Source organism: Delphinus delphis, chromosome 3 (assembly GCF_949987515.2).
Source record: "Delphinus delphis chromosome 3, mDelDel1.2, whole genome shotgun sequence".
In the NCBI taxonomy this organism is placed as follows: Eukaryota; Metazoa; Chordata; class Mammalia; order Artiodactyla; family Delphinidae; genus Delphinus; species Delphinus delphis.
Window position 1 is genome coordinate 6,168,798 of NC_082685.1, and position 20,377 is coordinate 6,189,174.

At 48.4% G+C, this 20,377-nt stretch overlaps 1 protein-coding gene across 1 annotated transcript in view; it reads right to left on the bottom strand.

Annotated features, from left to right (window-relative positions):
- RFX2 (regulatory factor X2) overlaps positions 1-20,377 on the bottom strand; it is a 99,502-nt gene that overhangs the window by 26,342 nt on the left and 52,783 nt on the right. Inside the window, exons 3-5 of the mRNA XM_060007554.1 lie at positions 17,685-17,774; positions 15,663-15,742; positions 13,955-14,216 (exon numbers count right to left, since the gene is read on the bottom strand). Of these exons, the coding sequence (XP_059863537.1) occupies positions 13,955-14,216; positions 15,663-15,742; positions 17,685-17,774 (432 nt within the window). The remainder of the gene's footprint in view (positions 1-13,954; positions 14,217-15,662; positions 15,743-17,684; positions 17,775-20,377) is intronic.

Genomic DNA, 20,377 nt, shown 5'->3' on the forward strand with positions numbered 1-20,377 from the left:
CAGAGAGAATAAAATACCTAGGAATAAATTTAACCAAGGAGGTGAAATACTTGTACACTGAAAAAACTATGATACACTGTTGAGAGAAATTAAAGACGACCCAAACAAACAGAAAGACGTCCTATGTTCATGGATTGGAAGACTTACTATTAAGATGGTAATACTGTCCTAATTGATCCGTAAACTCAATGCAGTCTCTATCAAAATTCTCTACAAAGCTTCCAGCTGCCTTTTCAAATGGACAAGTTGATCTTAAAATTCATATGGCATTGCAAGGGACCCCAAATAACCAAAACAATCTCGAAAAAGAAGTACCAGGTCGAAGACTCACAAGTTCCCATTTCATAACTGATTATAAAGTTACAGGAACCACAACAGTGCAGTACTGGGATAGGACAGACATACAGATCAATGGGATAGAATTGAGAGTCCAGAAATAAACCCATACATCTAGGGCCAACTGACTTTCAATAAGGGTGTTTAGACCAGTTAATGGAGGAAGAATACACTCTTCAACAAACGGTGCTGGGATAAATAGATAGTCACGTGCAAAAGAATGAAGCAGGACCCTTACCTCACAGCATATACAAAAATCCACTCCAAAGGGATCAAAGAACTACATGCAAGAGGTAATCACATAAAATAAGGTTATCTCCATGACCTTGGATTTGGGAATAGAATCTTAGATATGACACCAAAAGCACAAACAAAAAATAAAAGATAAAAACTTTTAAAAAAGATATATTGGACTTCATCAAAATTAAAAACTTCTGTATGCCAAAGGACACTATAAAGAGAGTGAAGAGACAACCCACGGAATGGGAGAACATATTTGCAAATCATGGATCTAATAAGGGTCTTATATCCAGAATATTATAAAGAACTATGGAGACTCAACAACAAAATGATAAAATGACACAATTAAAAAATGAGCAATGAACACCACATTGTTAATCACCTATGCTCCAATATAAAATAAAAAGTTTTAAAAAATGGGCAAAGGCCTGGAATAGGCATGTCTCCAATAAGCACATAAAAAGATGCTCCACATCATTAGTCATTAGGGAGATACAAACTAAAGCCACAGTGAGGTACCACTTCACACCCACTAGGTTGGCTATTAAGAGAGAAAAGAAAAGTAACAAGCGTCAGTGAGGATGTGGAGAAACTCGAACCCTCCTCAGTTGCTGGTGGGACTGAAAAATGGTTCAGCTACCGTGGCAAACAGCTGTTAAAATATAAACTCAGTTAAACCACATGACCCAGCAATTTCACTCTACCCAAGATAATTGAAAACAGGTGTTCAAACAAAAACTTGCTCGTAGCAGCCTGATTCATAACGGCAAAAAAAGCAGAAAAATACAAATGTCAGTCACTGATGAATGGATAAACAAGATATGGTCCATACGTACAACTGAATATTATTCATCTCTAAAAAGGAATGAAGTTTTGACATATGTTACAATGTGGATGAACCTTGAAAACATGATGCTCAGTGAGAGAAGCCAATCACAAAAGGCCACGTGTTGAGTGATTCCATTTGTATGAAACGTCCAAAAACAGGCAAATCCAGAGACAGAGAGCAGATTAGTTGCCCCGGGGCTGAAGGAGGAGGGAATGGGAGGTGACTACTAACTGGTACAGGGTTCCTTTGGGGGTGATGAGAATGTTCTGGAACTCGACAGGGTAATGGTTACAGAACATTGTGAATGTACCAAATGCCACTGAATTACATGATTAAAATGGTGCGTTTTATGTTATGTGAATTTTACCTCAATAAAAACTATACAACTAATTAAAAAGAACTTTAGTCTTTCTTGCAATTTGAATGGATCTTTCACCCACATGCACGGTTTTGTAACAACATGCACTGGTCACTTGGAAAATATTGGTTCACTGAGTTTGCAGATCTTCCAAATGTTGATACATTTCATCACACGGTATTGAAAAAAGTCACACTGGTTAATATCACTACCAACAACTTCGGCAAGATACCAGTTTCCCAAAATTCTGTTCTTTTGGTTTGAGAACATATTGACAATAAAACCTGTCGTGTTTTCCTCGATATGTCAAGCTCACAACCGTTCAGTTTTGAGAAAATGTGTACCAAATCTTCGAGTCTGAATAATCATAATTTGTCTGTCATCCTTTCGAGGAAAAACAGCGTTTCATGAAAAAAGTAGCTCGTTCTGCTCACAAGCCATTTGCCCGTGAGCTTTTCCTCAAGACTGTCTTCGTATTTTGGGAAGAAGCAGAAGCACTTTTCGTCACACAGAATATTAAGTGTTCTCGAGGACTGAGATTTAATAAAATTAATAATTTTTACTGCTTCATCAGGGAATTCTTGAGTGAAACGAGCATTTGGTATTTCTTTTCTTTTCTTTTTTTTTTTACTGTGCGTGCATGACGGTGAGGATTACAGTGACTTCTAGAGACTCTGATGTGTCTGTCCGCTCTGATTTGTGCACGGCTGTGTCAGCCGTGCTGGTTTTGCATCGTCGGGGCAAATGTCAACACGGGGAAAACAGCAACTAACGGGTTAGTATTATTGTGAAAACAGTTTTGATCTCGTGGAGCTCCTGAGAGGATCCTGGGGACACCCAGAAGTTTGCCAGACGTGTGTAAGACTGCTGAAAATCGTGCAGTTCCGAGTATTGCGGGAAAGAATACAAATGAACTTTTGCTTTGTAAGACCATCCTCAAAACCCCATAGCTATTAAATAGGGTCAGAACAAGCCCACTGATACCTTAAATTAACTTAATACACAGTGGAACCTCCCAAGGTGTTCACTGCGTTTTAAAATTAAGACGTCAGGTAAACCTCTGAAGGTGATGAAGTTCAGGACAACGTCACCAGTCCCCTTAGTTCAGATGGAGGGGTTGGTGCCCGGGAGTTAGGACCGGAGGCGCAGCGCAGTGCACCCAGAAGAGGGCGCTGTGGCGCCGCCTCCCAGCTCCAAGCTGAGGCCGTCCAGCATCCTTCAAAAAGGAGCATCTCACGCTTGAAGTCTGGGGGCTGGAGTGGGAGGCTTCCTTACGGACCCGACCGAGGGATTCTTACTGCACAAGTACAAGAGGCTTGATAAGTCCTCTCAGTGGCTGGAAAAGTCAGTGTTTAATCTTTAGATATACTTAAATGGAAATTAAATTTATACTTGACTGGAGTTTAATTTTTTGTTATTTAAAACATTTTATCAAAGTGGTACCTGCACAGGCCCACATGTCAAACTGTAAGGAAGAGCCGAGGATGGATGCAGAGGTGCCCCCTCGCTACCCCAGGGCCAGGCTGCTTTCCCTAAAATCGTTTCTGTTTTCCGAGCTTCTCAAAGATTTCTTTCCATCTTGGTATTATGCATACACTTGTCTACCTATTTCTTGACGTATCAGGAGCTTCATCTTTATTTCTGATTGGGTGCAGTGCAGCCCATATTCCTTTTTATTGGCCGTTTAATTTCACTGGTTTCTGCTGCGTGAATTACTAGCGGAATGCCTGGGGAAAAGGGCACACACATATGCTTTAGGCATTCGGGAGAAAGGAGGGGAGAAAATGCCTAACGACTTGTATCAAAGATACAGCGTTTCAAAAACTCAACGTGGTAGCAGAGTGCAGATAAGTTTTATTAACTCCCAAGTATATTAAAATTAGTCGGTTATTTAAACATTTTTAAAGGAATTTTAAAAACTCCTTTCCTTTCATATATAATCCTAGCAAAATTTTACCTGACATAAGGACTAGATTTGTGTCTTCTAAGTGAGGGTGGAGGTTACTTCTCCTCTGAATTCATTAGCGTCCACTGTAATGCCCATTCCATTTATAACACAATAACCTCATTAAAATGACCTGCCAGGACTTCCCTGGTGGCACAGTGGTTAAGAATCCTCCTGCCAATGCAGGGGACACGGGTTCGAGCCCTGGTAGGGGAAGACCCCACATGCCACGGAGCAACTAAGCCCGTGGGCCACAACCACTGAGCCCGCGTGCAAGGAGAAGCCCGCGCACCACAACGAAGAGTAGCCTGGCTTGCCACAACTAGAGAAAGTCTGTGTGCAGCGACGAAGACCCAACGCAGCCAAAAAAAAAAAAAAAAAAAAAAAGACCTGCCAGGCCAAGGTCACCCCTGCAAAGGGCCAGCAATGACCAGCAACAAAGCAACACCTGTGGGCTTCCCTGGTGGCGCAGTGGTTGAGAGTCCGCCTGCCGATGCAGGGGACACGGGTTCATGCCCTGGTCCGGGAGGATCCCACATGCCGCGGAGCGGCTGGGCCCGTGGGCCATGGCCTCTGAGCCTGCGCGTCCGGAGCCTGTGCTCTGCAACGGGAGAGGCCACAACAGTGAGAGGCCCGCGTACCGCCAAAAAAAAAAAAAAGCAACACCTGTATCTCCAGGCTGGGTCTGCCATAATTCGATATCAGGACCACGCCTCCTGGGCCAGAAGTGGGAAGGGGGAGACGATGCTCCTGGAAAACCAGGGAGAAGTGGGGGTGAGGACAGAAAACTGCTGCAGTAAATGTCCTGTCCTAAAATACAGCTTATTATGTGACCATAGAAGGAGGAAATAAACGTTTAAATGTTTTATGAACGCTTTTGGAGCTTTAAAGAAAATGGAGAGTATTTAAAAGAACCAAAGTGTCACGGCTGGAGTTCTGAGGGCAGGGATAGAAATCACGGAATTCTGCCTGGAGAAAGGAAACAGCTGCAGTTAAGGGCCAGGTGGGAGGATGGAGAGAAGGGCAGGGCTCACCACTGGGGAGACGGGGAGGCTGGCTGGGGGAAATGGGCATTTTCAATTTGTCCAGTTTTATTTTGCTAATTAAACATTAAAAAATTATGTAGTAATTTTATATGCACTTGCCATACAAAAACCCGATTAGGCCAGTGACATACCAGTCTCCTTCCAGGGCCAGGACTGGGGTGGCGCCCACGAGGCGCCCAGGGCACCAAACTGAAGGAAGAGCTCATTGTCAAGGTCGTGCCGTGGCAGGGTCAGCCCCCGGAAGGGAGCAACTCCCTAAATTTGGTGCCCTGGGCACCTCGCTTGCCCCGCCCCATCCCAGCCACAGCTTCTCCCAGGCCTCCACCAACTCCCACTCCGGAGAGGAAGCCCCTCCCTTCCCTAACAGCCCAGTGTGCGTCCATGAGGGGGCGTGGCTGTGTGCCAATAAAACTTTATTTACAAAACCAGGGGGCCGGCAGGATTTGGCTGGAGGGCGGCACTCTGCCGCCTCTGTCCCCAGAGGTTTACTAAGCAATTGTAAATCACTCACACAATTGCATTGTATGGATTATACTTTACTGCTAAACTGAGTTTTTAAATTTTTAGGTAGAGAGGGGATCGTTGCACAGCACCATGGATGTCCTAAATGCTACCGAATTATGCACTTTAAAATGGTTAATTTTATGTTATATGAATTTTACCTCAATAAAAAATGTATAAGGTAATGCATGCATGTGGTTAAAGTTCAAATAGAAGAAAAAGGTATAAAAAAAGCAAGTCTTCCTCTTTTCTTTCTACCTCACGGAGATAATCTTTTTTGGTAATCATTTTTACCAGCTAACATGTTTACTTCTTCTTGTAGTTCCTAGAACTTTAAAAAATATAGTTCTACTTCTTAATTTATCAATTGAAAAATTTTTAAGTTTGGAAATAACTCCAGATTGTATAAAAAGTTGCAAAAATAGCACAAAGCATGCCCTTCAGCCAGGCTCCCCAAATGTCAACATCTTCTGTGACCCGGAAATTAACCCCCACTCAACACTGTTAACCGATCGAATCACTTGATGAAAGTCCTGTTTGTGGACCAAGATCCAATCGGGGGTCACACACTGTGCTCATTTACATACGGAGCCACGAAAGAAAACAGTAGGAACACAAGGAACAGATGAAGGAAATTAGGAAGAGGCTTTTATTAGATGGATGACCCATGTAGCCCTTGACATGGTAAGTGGGTTTGTGTTACTCTAAACAGGATGATGACTTCTCTGGTAAGTTAATTGAGACTTTTCAGAATAAGAACCGGAGTGCTTTCCAGTACGCATTCTTTAATTTTGTCACTTAAAGCAGAGCAGAGATGAACTTTAGATAGATCTTTCAAAGGGGCACTGCTCCCACCTTTGCAAAGAAACTTGCAAAACCACATTCAAAAGTGATGATATTGGGACTTCCCTGGTGGCGCAGTGGTTAAGAATCCGTCTGCCAATGCAAGGGACACGGGTTCGAGCCCTGGTCCGGGAAGATCCCACATGCCGCGGAGCAACGAAGCCCGTGTGCCACACTACTGAGCCTGCACTCTAGAGCCTGTGAGCCACAACTACTGAACCCGCGAGCCACGACTACTGAAGCCCACGCGCCTAGAGCCCGTGCTCCGCAACAAGAGAAGCCACTGCAATGAGAAGCCTGTGCCCCGCAATGAAAAGCAGCCCCCGCTCACCGCAACTAAAGAAAGCCCGTGCACAGCAACGAGGACCCAATGCAGCCAAAAATAAAATTTTTTAAAAAAGGGATGATATCATTAGATGTTTGTCAAAACCCATAGAACGTACAACATAGGGTGAACCCTGATGTCACCAAGGGCTTTAGTTAATAATGATAATGGGTCAATATTGGCTTATTGGCTGTAACAGATGCACCAAACTTAGATGTTAATAATAAGGAAAACTGCGTGGGGTACAGGGTGGGGCATTACGGGAATTCTCTGTACATCTGCTCGATTTTTCTGTAAACCTGAAATTGCTCTAAGAGAAAGTCTATTAGAAGGATAAAAAGTGATGATGAATTATTTATTTATGGCCAACCCACGGGGCTTGCGGGATCTTAGTTCCCCAACCAGGGATTGAAACCATGCCTCCTGCAGTGGAAGCACAAGTCTTAACCACTGGACTGCCAGGGAAGTCCAATAATGAATGTTTTAGAGAAAAAGCGGATGTACTATTGGCGAAATTACTTTATCAAATAATGTGCTTTGGCCGGCAAACGTTTTGCTCTTCTGGTTGGACAAAAGCTCTGTGCAGGGGGCGAGGAAGCTTCTAGTGAATGCCCAGTAGGCGTGAGAGTTCACAGTCCAGTCAAGATATCCTGGGTCTTCCCTGAAAACACAGGCTCCAGAGAAGAGCTGCTTAGCGGTTGGCGATCCATCGTGAGCTGTGACGCTGCGTGGACGGTGCACCAGCCCCATGGGCCACCAGGAAGGGTCGCCGTGAGAATGGAGGTGCCCGAGTGGGAAGCCAGTCCACACACAGGGAGCCGTGGACGGTCCAGGGTCCCCGCTGGCCTTGACTCAGCACTCAGGACTGAAGCAGGTCCCTTACAGACACATCCACTCGAAGCGGCCGCAAGACCATCTTCCCAGCGAGCTGGATACAGGATAGAAGATTCGTCTCTTCTGTATCCACATGTGCTGGTGGTCAGAGCGAAGATGCTCGCTGGAGTTTCGAAAGCAGGAGCTGCGTTTCTGATGACTCAGCAAAGAAATGCCTATGATTTCAAGTGGCACATCTCAGGGATGTCTGCTGTAGCTTTAACACTGCAGAACTTGAATCTATCATTCCAGGGCCCCAAGTATTGTGACTTTTAAAAAATATATATATTCTTTTTCATATTCTTTTCCATTACAGTTTATTACAGGATATCGAATATAGTTCCCTGTGCTATACAGTAGGTCCTTGTTGTTTATCTATTTTATACATAGTAGTTTGTATCTGCTAATCCCAAACTCCTAATTTACCCCTCCCCTACCCGCTTTCCCCTCTGGTAACTGGAAATTTGTTTTCTATGTCTGTGAGTCTGTTTCTGCTTTGTAAATAAGTTCATTTGTATCATATTTTAGATTCCCCATATAAGCGATATCATATGATATTTGTCTTTCTCTATCTGGCTTACTTCACTTAGTATGATAATCTCTAGGTCCATCCATGTTGCTGCAAATGGCATTATTTCATTATTTTTTATGGTTGAGTAATATTCCATTGTATATACATGTACCACATCTTCTTTATCCATTCATCTGTTGCTGGACATTTAGGTTGCTTCCATGTCTTGGCTACTGTAAATAGTGCTGCTATGAACATAGGGGTGCACAAATCTTTTTGAATTAGAGCTTTGTCTGGATATATGCCCAGGAGTGAGATTGCTGGGTCGTATGGTAGTTCTATTTTTAGTTTTTTGAGGAACCTCCATACTGTTCTCCATGGCGGCTGTGCCAATTTACATTCCCACCAACAGTGTAGGAGGGTTCCCTTTTCTCCACACCCTCTCCAGAATTTATTATTTGTAGACTTTTTTTTTAACAAATTTATTTCATTTTATTTATTTATTTTTGGCTGCGTTGGGTCTTCATTGCTGCATATGGGCTTTCTCTAGTTGCGGCGAGCGGGGGCTACTCTTCATTGTGGTGTGCGGGCTTCTCATTGCGGTGGCTTCTCTTGCTGCAGAGCACGGGCTCTAGGCGCGCGGACTCAGTAGTTGTGGCGCACGGGCTTAGGCGCTCCACGGCATGTGGGAACTTCCCGGACCAGGGATCGAACCCGTGTCCCCTGCATTGGCAGGTGGATTCTTAATCACTGTGCCACCAGGGAAGTCCCTACTTGTAGACTTTTTAGTGATGGCCATTCTGACCCGTGTGAGGTGGTACCTCGTTGTAGTTTTCATTTGCATATTGCGACTTTTAATATTAAGATCTCAGTTTTTTCGAAGAAGACCCAAAGTGTTCCATGGGGCTGGGCTGCTGAGGCTCTGCTGCACACACCCAGACAGGAGGATTTTCCTCACTTGGGGGTGGAAGACATCGATGATGCTTTCTTAGGTGTGTTTGAAAATCACATCAGATGCCACAAAGCTTACAGAAGCTGAACGCAACCAGAGAAAGATGGAACCCATGTGCCGCCATCCTCCAAGGTGAAGCGCTGGCCCTTCCAGCTTCTGTGTAGCTCTTGCTTATGCACCAGTTGTCTGGCCTGCCTGAGCGGGGTCGCCAGGGCAGGCAGCCCCCAACCTCCGTGGGACTGGAGCACCCAGGGCCACCACTGCCTGTGTGCTGGCCCTCTCTGACTTCCTGGAAATGCAGAGTCCAACGGGTCTTCACCAGACCAGGTCCCAGAGCCCCGATGAGACATCGCAATGGTACATCCCCTCACGGACAGGGATGCTGTATTTTTATCATCTTCAAAATTGGATAGATGATTTGTCTTCATCAGCCTCCACTGCGTGGCCCAGGGGGGCCGCCTGCTTGGCATGGTGGCAGGGGGGCTTTTCCTCATGCAGCCCCGGAGCCCCCAGAGTCTCCCCTTGTTACAACCCAAAGAGCATACCTCTCAGCTTAGCATCTCTGCTCCATGGGGTCAAAAAAAAAAGCACAACAGGAAAAGTTATCAAAAAGTTACCATTTGGGCAATTCACTTCTAAGATTTCAATACTGATGAAATTTTAACCAGAAATGAGATTCAAACAAATGTGTCACTGAAAGTCTGAAGTCCCTCACTGGGGCTGTAGGTGCCGATTTGCTCTGGTCTTTGTGCTCTGTTTGCAGGATTAACTTGAAGTCCCTGGAAACACAACTCTGACCTAAGGAAACTGATAGACGTGAAATGCCGGATCCAGGAGCCATCGTTATTTCTGTCGCAGCCTCAGGGCCAGTCCTGTTCCTGGCTCTTGGTTGGATCTCTGCTGATCCTTGTGAGATGTCCCCACACCAAAAGCAAGTCAAAAACCCACAACAGCGCAGAGGGAGTCTGGAGGCAGGTGCTCATCCAAGGTGATAACTCTTGGAGCTTTTGGGGCTGGGGGTGGGCAGGGTGTCAAAACATAGCCTGTTCGTGGATTTCCAACTGATTTAGAAACTCGATTCTTCTAGTGCAACCCAGACATCAGACTACAGTAACCAGGCGGCCCGGGGTCTGAGCTGCACATCTGTTTCCAGCGAGGCAGTGTGCACTGCAGAGAATATCATGACCTGTGACCTGCGACCCTAGCCTATTCACTATTATGAGTTGATGCAGTCTGCTGATATGGAGACGTCACATTCGTGAAACTTAACGTAGTCTGTGAGGAAGGCTTCTGATCAACGGCAGCTCTGCACTCAGGTCTGCCAGCCAATCCTCTGAGGGTGTGCTGAGGACCCTGGAGGGCCCGAGTGAGGCAAGGGGCAGGCTGGTGCCCCTGGGGTGGAGTGGCAGGCACCATCCCACAGTCACCGCTCTAGACAGCAAATGACTCCTCTCCACGCCTGTCCTCAGAGCCAGGTCCTGGGGAGCACCCTGGACAGAGAAAGGGAGAGAACAGCTAAGCTCAGAAGGCCTCTGTCAGGGTGACCCGGAAACACATCAGGACCAAGAGAACAGGGATGAGGCTCGAACATCATCTTCTATTTCACATTAAGCCCACACAAAAATAGGAAGTTTTTTTGTTTTGTTTTGTTTTTTTGTTTTTTTTTGCGGTACACGGGCCTCTCACGGCTGTGGCCTCTCCCGTTGCGGAGCACAGGCTCCGGAAGCGCAGGCTCAGCGGCCATGGCTCACGGACCCAGCCGCTCTGCGGCATGTGGGATCCTCCCGGACCGGGGCACGAACCCGTGTCCCCTGCATCGGCAGGCGGGCTCTCAACCACTGCGCCACCAGGGAAGCCCAGGAAGTTATTTTTTAATTGACAATCAATCAAAATCCATCACATTCGTAGTCTAAAGAAGAAAAAACACGTGATCATATCAATAAGAAAAAAGCATTTGGCAAAACTCAACATCCAATTATGATAAAGACTCTCAGAAAACCAGGAATAGAAGGAAACTTCCTCAACCTGAAAAAAGGCATTTGTGAAAAACATACAGGTAACATTACACTTAGGGGTGAAAGACTGAAGCTTTTCCCCTAAGACTGAGAACAAGGCAAAGATGTCCACTCTCACCACTCTTACACAGCATCGTACTGGACGTTCTAGTCAGTGCAATAAGGCGAGAAAAAGAAATAAAAGTCACCCACACGGGAAAAGAACTAAAACTGTTCCTATTTGCAGACCACAAAAAACTCTTAGAACTAAAGACTGAGTTCAGCATGGTCACAGGAAGCAAGGTCAAGAACCAGAAATCAACCATACTTTTGTACACTAGCAATGAACAGTTGAAAACTGAAATTTCAAATCAGTACCATTTAAAATAGCTCCAGGGGACTTCCCTGGTGGTCCAGTGGTAAAGAATCCGCCTTCCAATGCAGGGGACGTGGGTTCGATCCCTTGTCAGGGAACTAAGATCCCACACGCCGCAGGGCAACTAAGCCCGTGCGCCACAACTACTGAGCTCGCGCGCCTCAACTAGAGTCTGCATGCTGCAAACTATAGAGCCCACGCGCCCTGGAGCCTGCGCGCCACAACTAGAGAGAGAACACCCGCACACCACAAGAAGCCCGCACGCCGCAACGAAGAGCCCCCATGCTGCAGCTACGACCCAACAGAGCCAAAAAAAAAAAAAAAAAAAGCTCCAAAACCAAAAAATACCTAGGCATAAATATAACAAAATAAGTACAGGATCTGCATGCTAAAAATGACCAAATGCTGATGAAAGAAATCAAAGAAGATCTAAATAAATGGAGAAAACACACCACGTTCATGGATTGGAAGACCCAACATAGTAAAGATGTCAATTCTCCCCAAATTGATACACAGCTTTAATGCTGTTTAATCAAAATCTCACTAGGAATTTTTTTTGGAAATAAAGATAAACTGATCTAAAATCTGTATAGAAAATTCTAAATCTATATAAATAGCCAATATAATACTGAAGAATAAAGTGAGAGGAGCCAGTCTACCCATTTCTGGGACTACCCTTCACTGTGGTGTGCGGGCTTCTTATTGCAGTGGCTTCTCTTGTTGCAGAGCACGGGCTCTAGGCGCGTGGGCTTCAGTAGCTGTGGCATATGGGCTCAGAAGTTGTGGCTCACGGGCTCTAGAGCACAGGCTCAGTAGTTGTGGCACACGGGGTTAGCTGCTCCACAGCATGTGGGATCTTCCCGGACCAGTGATCGAACCTGTGTCCCCTGCATTGGCAGGCACTCTTCATCACTGCACCACTGGGGAAGTCCCAGGCCAATTGATTTTTGACAAATGTGGAAAAGCAATCCGATAAAGGACAGTGTTTTAACAAATGATGCTGGGACAACTGGTTGTTTCATATGCATAAAAATGAACCTCGACATAAACTTTACGTCTTATACAAAAGTTAGCTCAGAATGAAGCGGAGCTAAATGTAAAATGTAAAACTATAAAACTTTTCAAAGAAAACAGAGGAGAAAATGTTCACGACCTCGGGACAGGCGAAGAGTTCTCAGGCATGACATCAAAAGCACGATCTTTCCAAAAAAGAAAAACTGTTAAATTGGATTTGATCAAAATTATCGGGAAAATTTTTTTTTTCTCTGCAAAAGACACTTCAAAAAAAAAATTTTTTTTTTTTTTTATATTTTTGGCCGCAGAGCACAGCATGTGGGATCTTAGTTCCCCAACCAGGGGCTGAACCTGGGCTCCCTGCAGTAGAAGCGTGGAGTCTTAACCACTGGATCACCAGGGAAGTCCCCAAAAGACACTCTTAAGAGAATGAAAAAGCACTTTAAAGACTGGGAGAGAATATTTGCAAATCACATATCTGGCAGGGGACTTGTATCCAGAATATACAAACAATTCTCAAAATTAACAGTAAGAAAACCAACAACACAGTTAAAAAAATAAACAAACTTCAACTGACGTATCACCAAAGAACATACATGAAAGGCAAAGCCCCTGACCAGGTGCTGGCCATCGTTAGCGATTACGAAAATGCATAATGACAACCACAGTAAGATAACACCACACACCGATGAGAATGGCTAAAAAGAAAGATGCTGACAACACCCGACAACAAAAAATGCTGGTGACGAGGTGGGACGAGAGGAACTCACACCTGGCTGGGGGAGCTCGAAATGGTACCTCCCCCCCCCGGGAAAACACGGGTGGTTTCGGATAAAGTTAAACATACACTTACTGTAGGAGCCAGCAATCCCATTCGTAGGTATTGACTGACCCCAAAGAAAGGAAAACATGTGTCTATACATGAGAGTCCTTCTAGCTGTTTTATTCACAATCACGAAAAACTGGAAACAGCCCAAATGGCCCCGCAGCTGGTGAATGGAGGAACGAGCCGTTAGGGTCACGGAACATGACTCAGCAACAAGAAGGAACCACTGACTCACAGGACAGCTGGACGGGATCTCCAGGCTCCACACTGGGTGAAAGGGGCCAGTCACAAAAGGAGTCTCCTGGATGATTCCCTTTATACGGCATCCCCACAGAGACAACAGTACAGTGACGGAGAGCAGACCCACGGGTGCCAGGGATTGAGGGTGAGAGGAGGTCGTGACTACCAAGAAACACCCGAGGGTGTTTTGGGGGTTATGCAACCATTCTGTGTACTGATGTGGGGACAGATACCCGAGTCTGTACGTGAGTCAAAACTCATGGGTCTGTGCAGCCCACACCGTCCACTTTGTGCTAATTTAAAAAATAAGAGTAAATATGGGAAATAGAGTTTTCAAAGCAGATACATCTTTAAAGCAGGTAAGCCACCGTTTTGGACAGAGGTGTGGGGTACCAGTCTAGTATAGCTCTGCTTGGGTTCAGCCCAGTTTTCGTGGGGATGTGTTGATCTCCACCTGGGAGAGGCTGATGACGATGAGGACGGTCATGGTGGACCACCAGCGGCAGCAGCATCTCCCAGCACTGAGCTGCCTCCTCATCTGCAACGCTCCCAGCACTGGCTACAGCCATCTACCCTCTGTCTTTACCAAGGGAGGACCCGAGGTTCAAAGACGGGGGCGCTTGTCGTAGGCTAGTGGGGTTCCGACGCCCGTGCTCCCGGCTGCCTTCTACTCACCGTCCCTGCTGCTGCCGGGAGTCTATTCAGGGCCTAACCTGCTGCCCCCGAGAGCCTGGGACGTACATACCGTAGCGGGTGATGAGCGGGATGTGTGCGCCAGGGCGTGCCGGGTGCCGTCCATGCCCCCGTGGATGAGGTAGGCTCCCGTGCCGGAGACGATGGGGCTGCCCCCCACATCCATGGTGATGCCCACCATGCTGTGGGCGGGGACTGCCGTCGGGGAGGAGCCTGCCACGGTCACCTGGGCACCGCCCGGGGCCTCGAAGTACGACGCGGAGCTGCTGGGGGCGTACATCTGGGGTTCGGGGTTGTAGGCATACGCCGTCCGCCTAGCGGGAGAGAGAAGGCTTCACGTAAACGCCGGAAACCACGGCGCCGAGCACGTGTCTAAGTCAGACCCGGCTGTCAATACAGCGAGTTCACAGCCATGGTCTCCGAAAGCATTCGGGATCCCAGCTGATCCCTCAGCAACTGGTCATTTACAAACCGCACGTGCAAATTGCACTCGACGGGGGCGGGGCTTGGTGGGTGGGGCGGGGCTTGGTGGGTGGGGCGGGGCTTGGTGGGTGGAGCAGGGCTGGACCTGACCCTGGTTACTGGAGGTCTACCCCTGGGATAAGACCACGTAGAGCTGTACACACACACACACACTCGTGTGCACACGTGCGCCTAAAGGCTGTGAAGCTGAATATGGCCCGATGTGGTGCCCTGGTTTTGATACCATCCTGCAGTCATAGAAGATGTCACCACCGGGGGTGCGGAGGCTGGGTGAAAGGTACAAGAGACTCTGGGCTAATTTTGCAACTTCCTGGGAGTCTCTAGTTCTTTCAAACCAGAAAGTTTTTTTTTAAAAAATGTAATTGCATAATAAAAAGAATGTCTAAGGGATTCCAAGAATTTGTCTGAAATCCTTTAACATCTGGATCAAATCATTAACCATGTCGGTTGATGTACATCCGGCCGCAGTGAAAGCCGGTCAGTAGGGGTTTTTCCTCAGGGGTGACTAAGGGAAGGCCCCTCTTGGGGACAGGGCAGCCTCTCCGGCCCCCGGGGGACGTCCTGTCTGACCGCAGTGCAGTCGAGCCAGGATGCTGCTGCGGAGGGTCCCCCAGAGCCTGCTGGGGGCTCACAGGCTTCACACGCCCTCCTCTGGGTCAGTGTGTGTCATGCCTTCAGTGTTGTGCTGCGGGCGCCCACGACTCCAGCAATCACATCTCTTTAACCACAACCAAACCCTCCCGCGCCCTCAGGACGGGAGTCGTGGAAACCGGAGGCAGAAACAAGCAAAAGGACGCGCGTCCCGAGCACAGTGAGCTTCTGGGAAACGCATCATTTTCTGCCCCAAGCATCACGGAGTTTGAAGGCAGAAAACCCTAGACGTCCTTGACAAATGGAAGATCAAGTTTTACCAACATCAGAAAAAGCCAGAGGTTAACAGAGGCCAGGATGAGAAAGCAGAGATGGACACGGTTTCTGGATTGCAAAGGATATCTTCAGACTTCGAAGGTGGATTGGTTTTTTGGGTTTGTTTTTAAAGACTGCCTTTTCTAGAAGTGAAAGTATAACAGTCTGTGATTTCTGAAATCTCCACCAGGCTGTGATGTCCTTATGCCATTGTAATAGTTGGGACACGTCACCCGAAGGGTAAGGGAAAGGATTCTGTGTAAACACATCCCCAAGGGAGCTCAGTGGGCGTCGTGACAGAAGGTTGGGATGTGGCCTACAGTCGGTTCCCTGTGAGGCCCCTTTCGGGGGAGGGGGAGGACACCACGTACAAGGCTCCGTTGGTGTAGACGGCTTCCCCCCCTTCCACGTACTGCACCTGGGGGGGATACACGTGCTGCACGGGCTGGACCTGAAACAACAGCAGATACTTGGTGTTACACGGAGTCTTCCTTGCTCAGGACTTCCAGATTATTCAGGCAGAAATATCTCCTATTGCCTTTTGTGAACACTTAGCAGCACATCACAGTTGTCCTGCCCCCAGCTGGCACTTCTAAAAAAACCAGGGGAGGCAGTCACGTCAAGGCCACGTATTCCGGATGAGCGCAAACGGAAATGGAACCGCAGCGGGTCTGGGCCCCTATTCTGGGCGGGGAGGGGCCCAGCCCGGAGCGAAGGTGCAGAGCAGGGCTGGGGGTGCCTGCGGCCTGCTGGCCACTGGGCAGAGGGGCCAGTCTTGCTGGACAGCAGACGCCAGAGACGTGGACGGAATGCGGACCTGGGAGCGCCCGATGCCCCCACGGCCCCTCGGCAGGGGAGGGGGCTCAAGCTGCTCGTGCGCTCCACCGCCCCCCGCCACTCTTTTCGGTGGCCCTGGAGGCCGTCCCCAGCAACGGGTCGGGGTCCTGGGAGCCACGCTGGAAGAGACTCTGAAGGTCTGAGCAGAATTAGCAGGAGCACTGTACCTGGAGTGGGGCGGGGGGGTGGAGGGAGGAGGCCGGTGGGAAGACCCCTCCCTCGTTGGTCAGTTCACAGCCTCAGCTGATGACCCCCAAGGGACTCGGGCCCTGCTGGTGGAGGCCCAGAGCTCTGCGTGCAGAACTTCGGGACCCCACCGCAGAGGGAGGCTTAGCGGGTCCCTGATTCAACCTTGTTTGGGGGTCAGAAAATCGAGGGCCAGTCTCATCGTGCCCTCTCTGTAGGCCTTCTCATGCAGCAGCAGGACAGGGCCGATTCCCACCTCTGAGGACAGCCCAACCCGGGGGACATATGCACACACGCAACCCCCTTTGTCTTAGCGGACTGGGTAAGATGCAGAGGTCAGCCCCCAAGTCTGGGTGGCCCAGGAGAAACAGCAGGCACAGGCCCAACCCCACAGAGGAGGGCAAGCTTCTGGAATCACAGGAGTCGTGGTCGCCCCTCCCTCAAGGAGCTAAAGCAGGGCCGCTGGTTCCCTGCTAGCCCCCCACCCCCACCCCATGCCTTTGCTTCTCCTCTGGGACCCCGAAAATCACACAGCACCAGGCAAACATCTCTAAACACCCTACTACTCTGCGCAGGAGCCCCTCGAAGGGAGAGGTGTGTCCTCTGGGGTCTCGCCATCTCCATATGCTCCTGGTTCCTTTCAGGCAGGAGCCTGAACGAATTTTAACTCAGCATCTTACAGAGCAGGAGTCGGCAAATTCTGGCCCTCGGGTCAAATCCGGCCCGCACGTTCTTATAAATAAAGCTTTATTGGCACACAGCCACACCATTCCTTTGTGACTTTCGCGAGTGTTACATGGTTGTGCCAGAGACCATCTGGCCTGCAAAGTCAAAAAAGAAAGATGTACGGCTAGGCCTTTCCCAGAAGAGGTCTGCCAACCCCTGCTCAGATCACACCGCCTGTCTGAGCTGATGATCTGGGCTGCGATTTGGCTGGTGAGCCCACACATTCAAGCTTTCTTCTCAAATCATTTAATTTCACAAGAAGTGCCCGTCTGAGGGTCCAGCACTTGCCTGCAGATGAGTTTGCCTCCCCAGGGGGCTCGGTGCTCCTCCAATCCAGAAACCTCCTCTATCTGCCTGTGTGTCTACCGCTGCACCCCATGCTCTATCTAGGGGCTCGCCTGTGCCCCAAAGGCTGAATATCTGAATGAATGAAAGATCATAAGTTTTCTTCGCTTGATGCAACCTATCTGCAGCAAAAGATTTTTTTTTTTTTTAACACAGCTTCCAAAAGAACTTTCTGGTAAGGAACTGAACACATCAAACGAAAAGGAACAGCGACAACAGAAAAGCATGCATCATCGTTCAGACAGGGCTCCAAGGTGCTACGTGCCAACCTCGTCCCGAGTCACCTGTGCTGTGGTTACCTGCTGTGGCACCTGCTGCACTCTGGGGAGGGAGATGGGCTGCATCTGAGCCCCCTTGGGAGCCGAGCCTGCTGCCTGGACCAACACCCTCTAAAAGGGAAGGAAAGAGGACATTTAGGCTTGTCAGAGGTTAGTCCTGGAAACAGACACAGGTCACAGCTCAACTGCGCCCACTGTCGCCTTATGGAAACATAGCGGGACGGGTAGGAAAGGAGATGTGGGCGCACACACACGCAGCTCAGGCTGACTTAGGTGGGCACAGTGGGGGCTCGAGCACACGTGCACACACACGCACACACACACACACACCCAGCAGCTTCGTCTCCTTGGGGTCGATAGCCATCAAGGTGACATGGGCTGAGAGCTGGATGCCGAGGCTGGTCGTCCACACCACCTCCTCCGCCGGACGAGCTGGGTCACACCCCATCGTTTCTCAGTATCCCCTGGACCTGTCCCCATTTTACACACGAGGGAAAAGGAAGCCTAGAATGGTCAAGGCCAGGTCTATGTCCTGCGGCCTCAGCATCAGAAGTTCTACAACCCAGACTCAGTCCAGGCCCCTCCTGGACTCCAAGACTGCTCTCTGGGCCCCTGAGCCATCTTCCCAGTGTGGCTTTGTCACTTGGCCTGGAGGACTGGCTGGACAAAGCTAGGAAAACATGAAGGATCAAAACGTACCCTCAAGGTGAGGGAGGAAATAGAGCGCTTTGCTTCTGTAAAGGCTGGGCTTTGGAAGTCATCAACTGTGAGTCTATGGTCGTCCCACTTGGACCCAAGTATCACCAGTGTGGTGATTCTGCGGGGCTTGGCTTTATAAAACACCACTGTTCTATAAGAATTCAATACACTCGGCCCTCCAGAGGCAAAGAGAACACAGATGGTACAGAAATCAATAGGGTGGACGGATAAACCCACATGGGAACATCACTCAGCCAGAAAAAGGAGAGAAGCAATGACACTCGCTACAACGTGAATGGACCTTGAGAACATAACGCTCAGTGAGAGAAGCCAGACACAAAAGGCCATGCAGTGTGTGATTCCATTTACACGAAGCGTCCAGAACAGGCAAATCCACGGGGACAGAGAGGGCATTCGTGGTTGCCAGGGGCTGGGGGAGAGGGATGGAGGGTGACTGCTCATGGGGACGGGGTTTCTTCTTTGGGGGATGAAAATGTTCTGGAACTAGGTAGAGGTGGAGGTCGCAAAACACCGTGAATGTCTTAAACGCCACTGAATTGTTCACCTTAAAATGGTGAATTTTGGGCCATGTGAATTTCACCTCAAATAAATAAGAATATTAAGGATATACACGCACACACTCCAAAGCTGAGCTGTCCAATACGGAAGCCACTAGCTGTGTAGCTCTGTGGACGCTGAAATTTACTTCCATTTAAATGAATTACAGAATTCAGTTCCTCAGCGGCACTGGCTACATTGCCAGTGCTCGGAGCCTGGTGGGGCTGGTGGCAGAACACGCCCACTGTGGTGGGAAGTCCTGGTGGATGGCCAGGGCTGAGAGCGGAAGCAGGAAGAGTGCATCATGGGGACAGTGGGAGCAAGAACGCCCCTTACTGGGGATGAACTGGGTGCTCACTGTTTAGGGAGTGCAGTGCAGACTGCAGGCGAGAGAGGTGCCCGACGGGGCGGGGACACAACCATCGAGGCAGGGGGTGCGGGGCTGGATCCATCTCCATCAGGGACTGGAGCCCTGGAGCCTGGGATGTACACGGTGGCCATGGCAGGACCCTGGGACCAGTCAGCCTGCAGCCGCTACAGTGAAGGCAGCCGCCACCCAGGCCCAGGGGCGCCTGAGACGGGGGTTTGGTGAGAGGGTGGAGGGCTCACGCATCGGGCTCAGTGGGCAAGGAAACAATCAATTAGACCACACTGCAAGTGATCACGCCCTCTTGGCACCCATGCTGGGGCCGCCACACTTCCAAGAAATAAATGCTGAACATGTCCAACTACACATTCTAAACTGAATAAACGGCTTTGATGTTTGCCTCTTGGCTTTTGCTGAATTACGTTTTTTGGGGGTTTTTTTGTTTGTTTGTTTGTTTGCCATAATCAATTCTTTCTGTCGTGCTCCTAACTTTTAGATTTGTAAATCATAGATGATCACGTGGCCACAGTGGACCTCTGCACATGTCTATGATTTTGGTCTGTTCTGTTACCTTCGGTTTCTGGTAGATTTATGTCACTAATTTTATGTTTATGTCTACTTAATGGTGTATTTCAATCCACTATAGAAATCTAGAAGTTGGGAGAGCCTTAATGTGAAAATTCTCTCTCTGCAAATTTTAAAGAATATACCGATTCTAATACTAGATTCAATTAATGAACCAAATCCTAAGAATTCTCACTTCTCTTTTGCCTTATGGATAGAAAGGCTTTCTGTGTAGAAGGGTCATTTCCAATGTACAAGAAAACTACCACTAGCAGATAAGAATGGACTAAATCAAAGTCGGGGAAGGGCTTTCTTTGTGAGTCTGCATCATCGATCCCTTGGTGGGACCATTTTACAACAAACAGTGAAAAAGTCTAATAACATGGGGTGAGGAAGGAAAATGAGGGTGCGTTGCAACAGCAGCAGCCGTGGAGCTGAGAAGTCAATTCAGAAAAATAGAGATTCCTCGCTCTGCTGATTCAAATGTTTTTCAAAACCAAGGTGGACGCATCCCCACCCTGGCTGC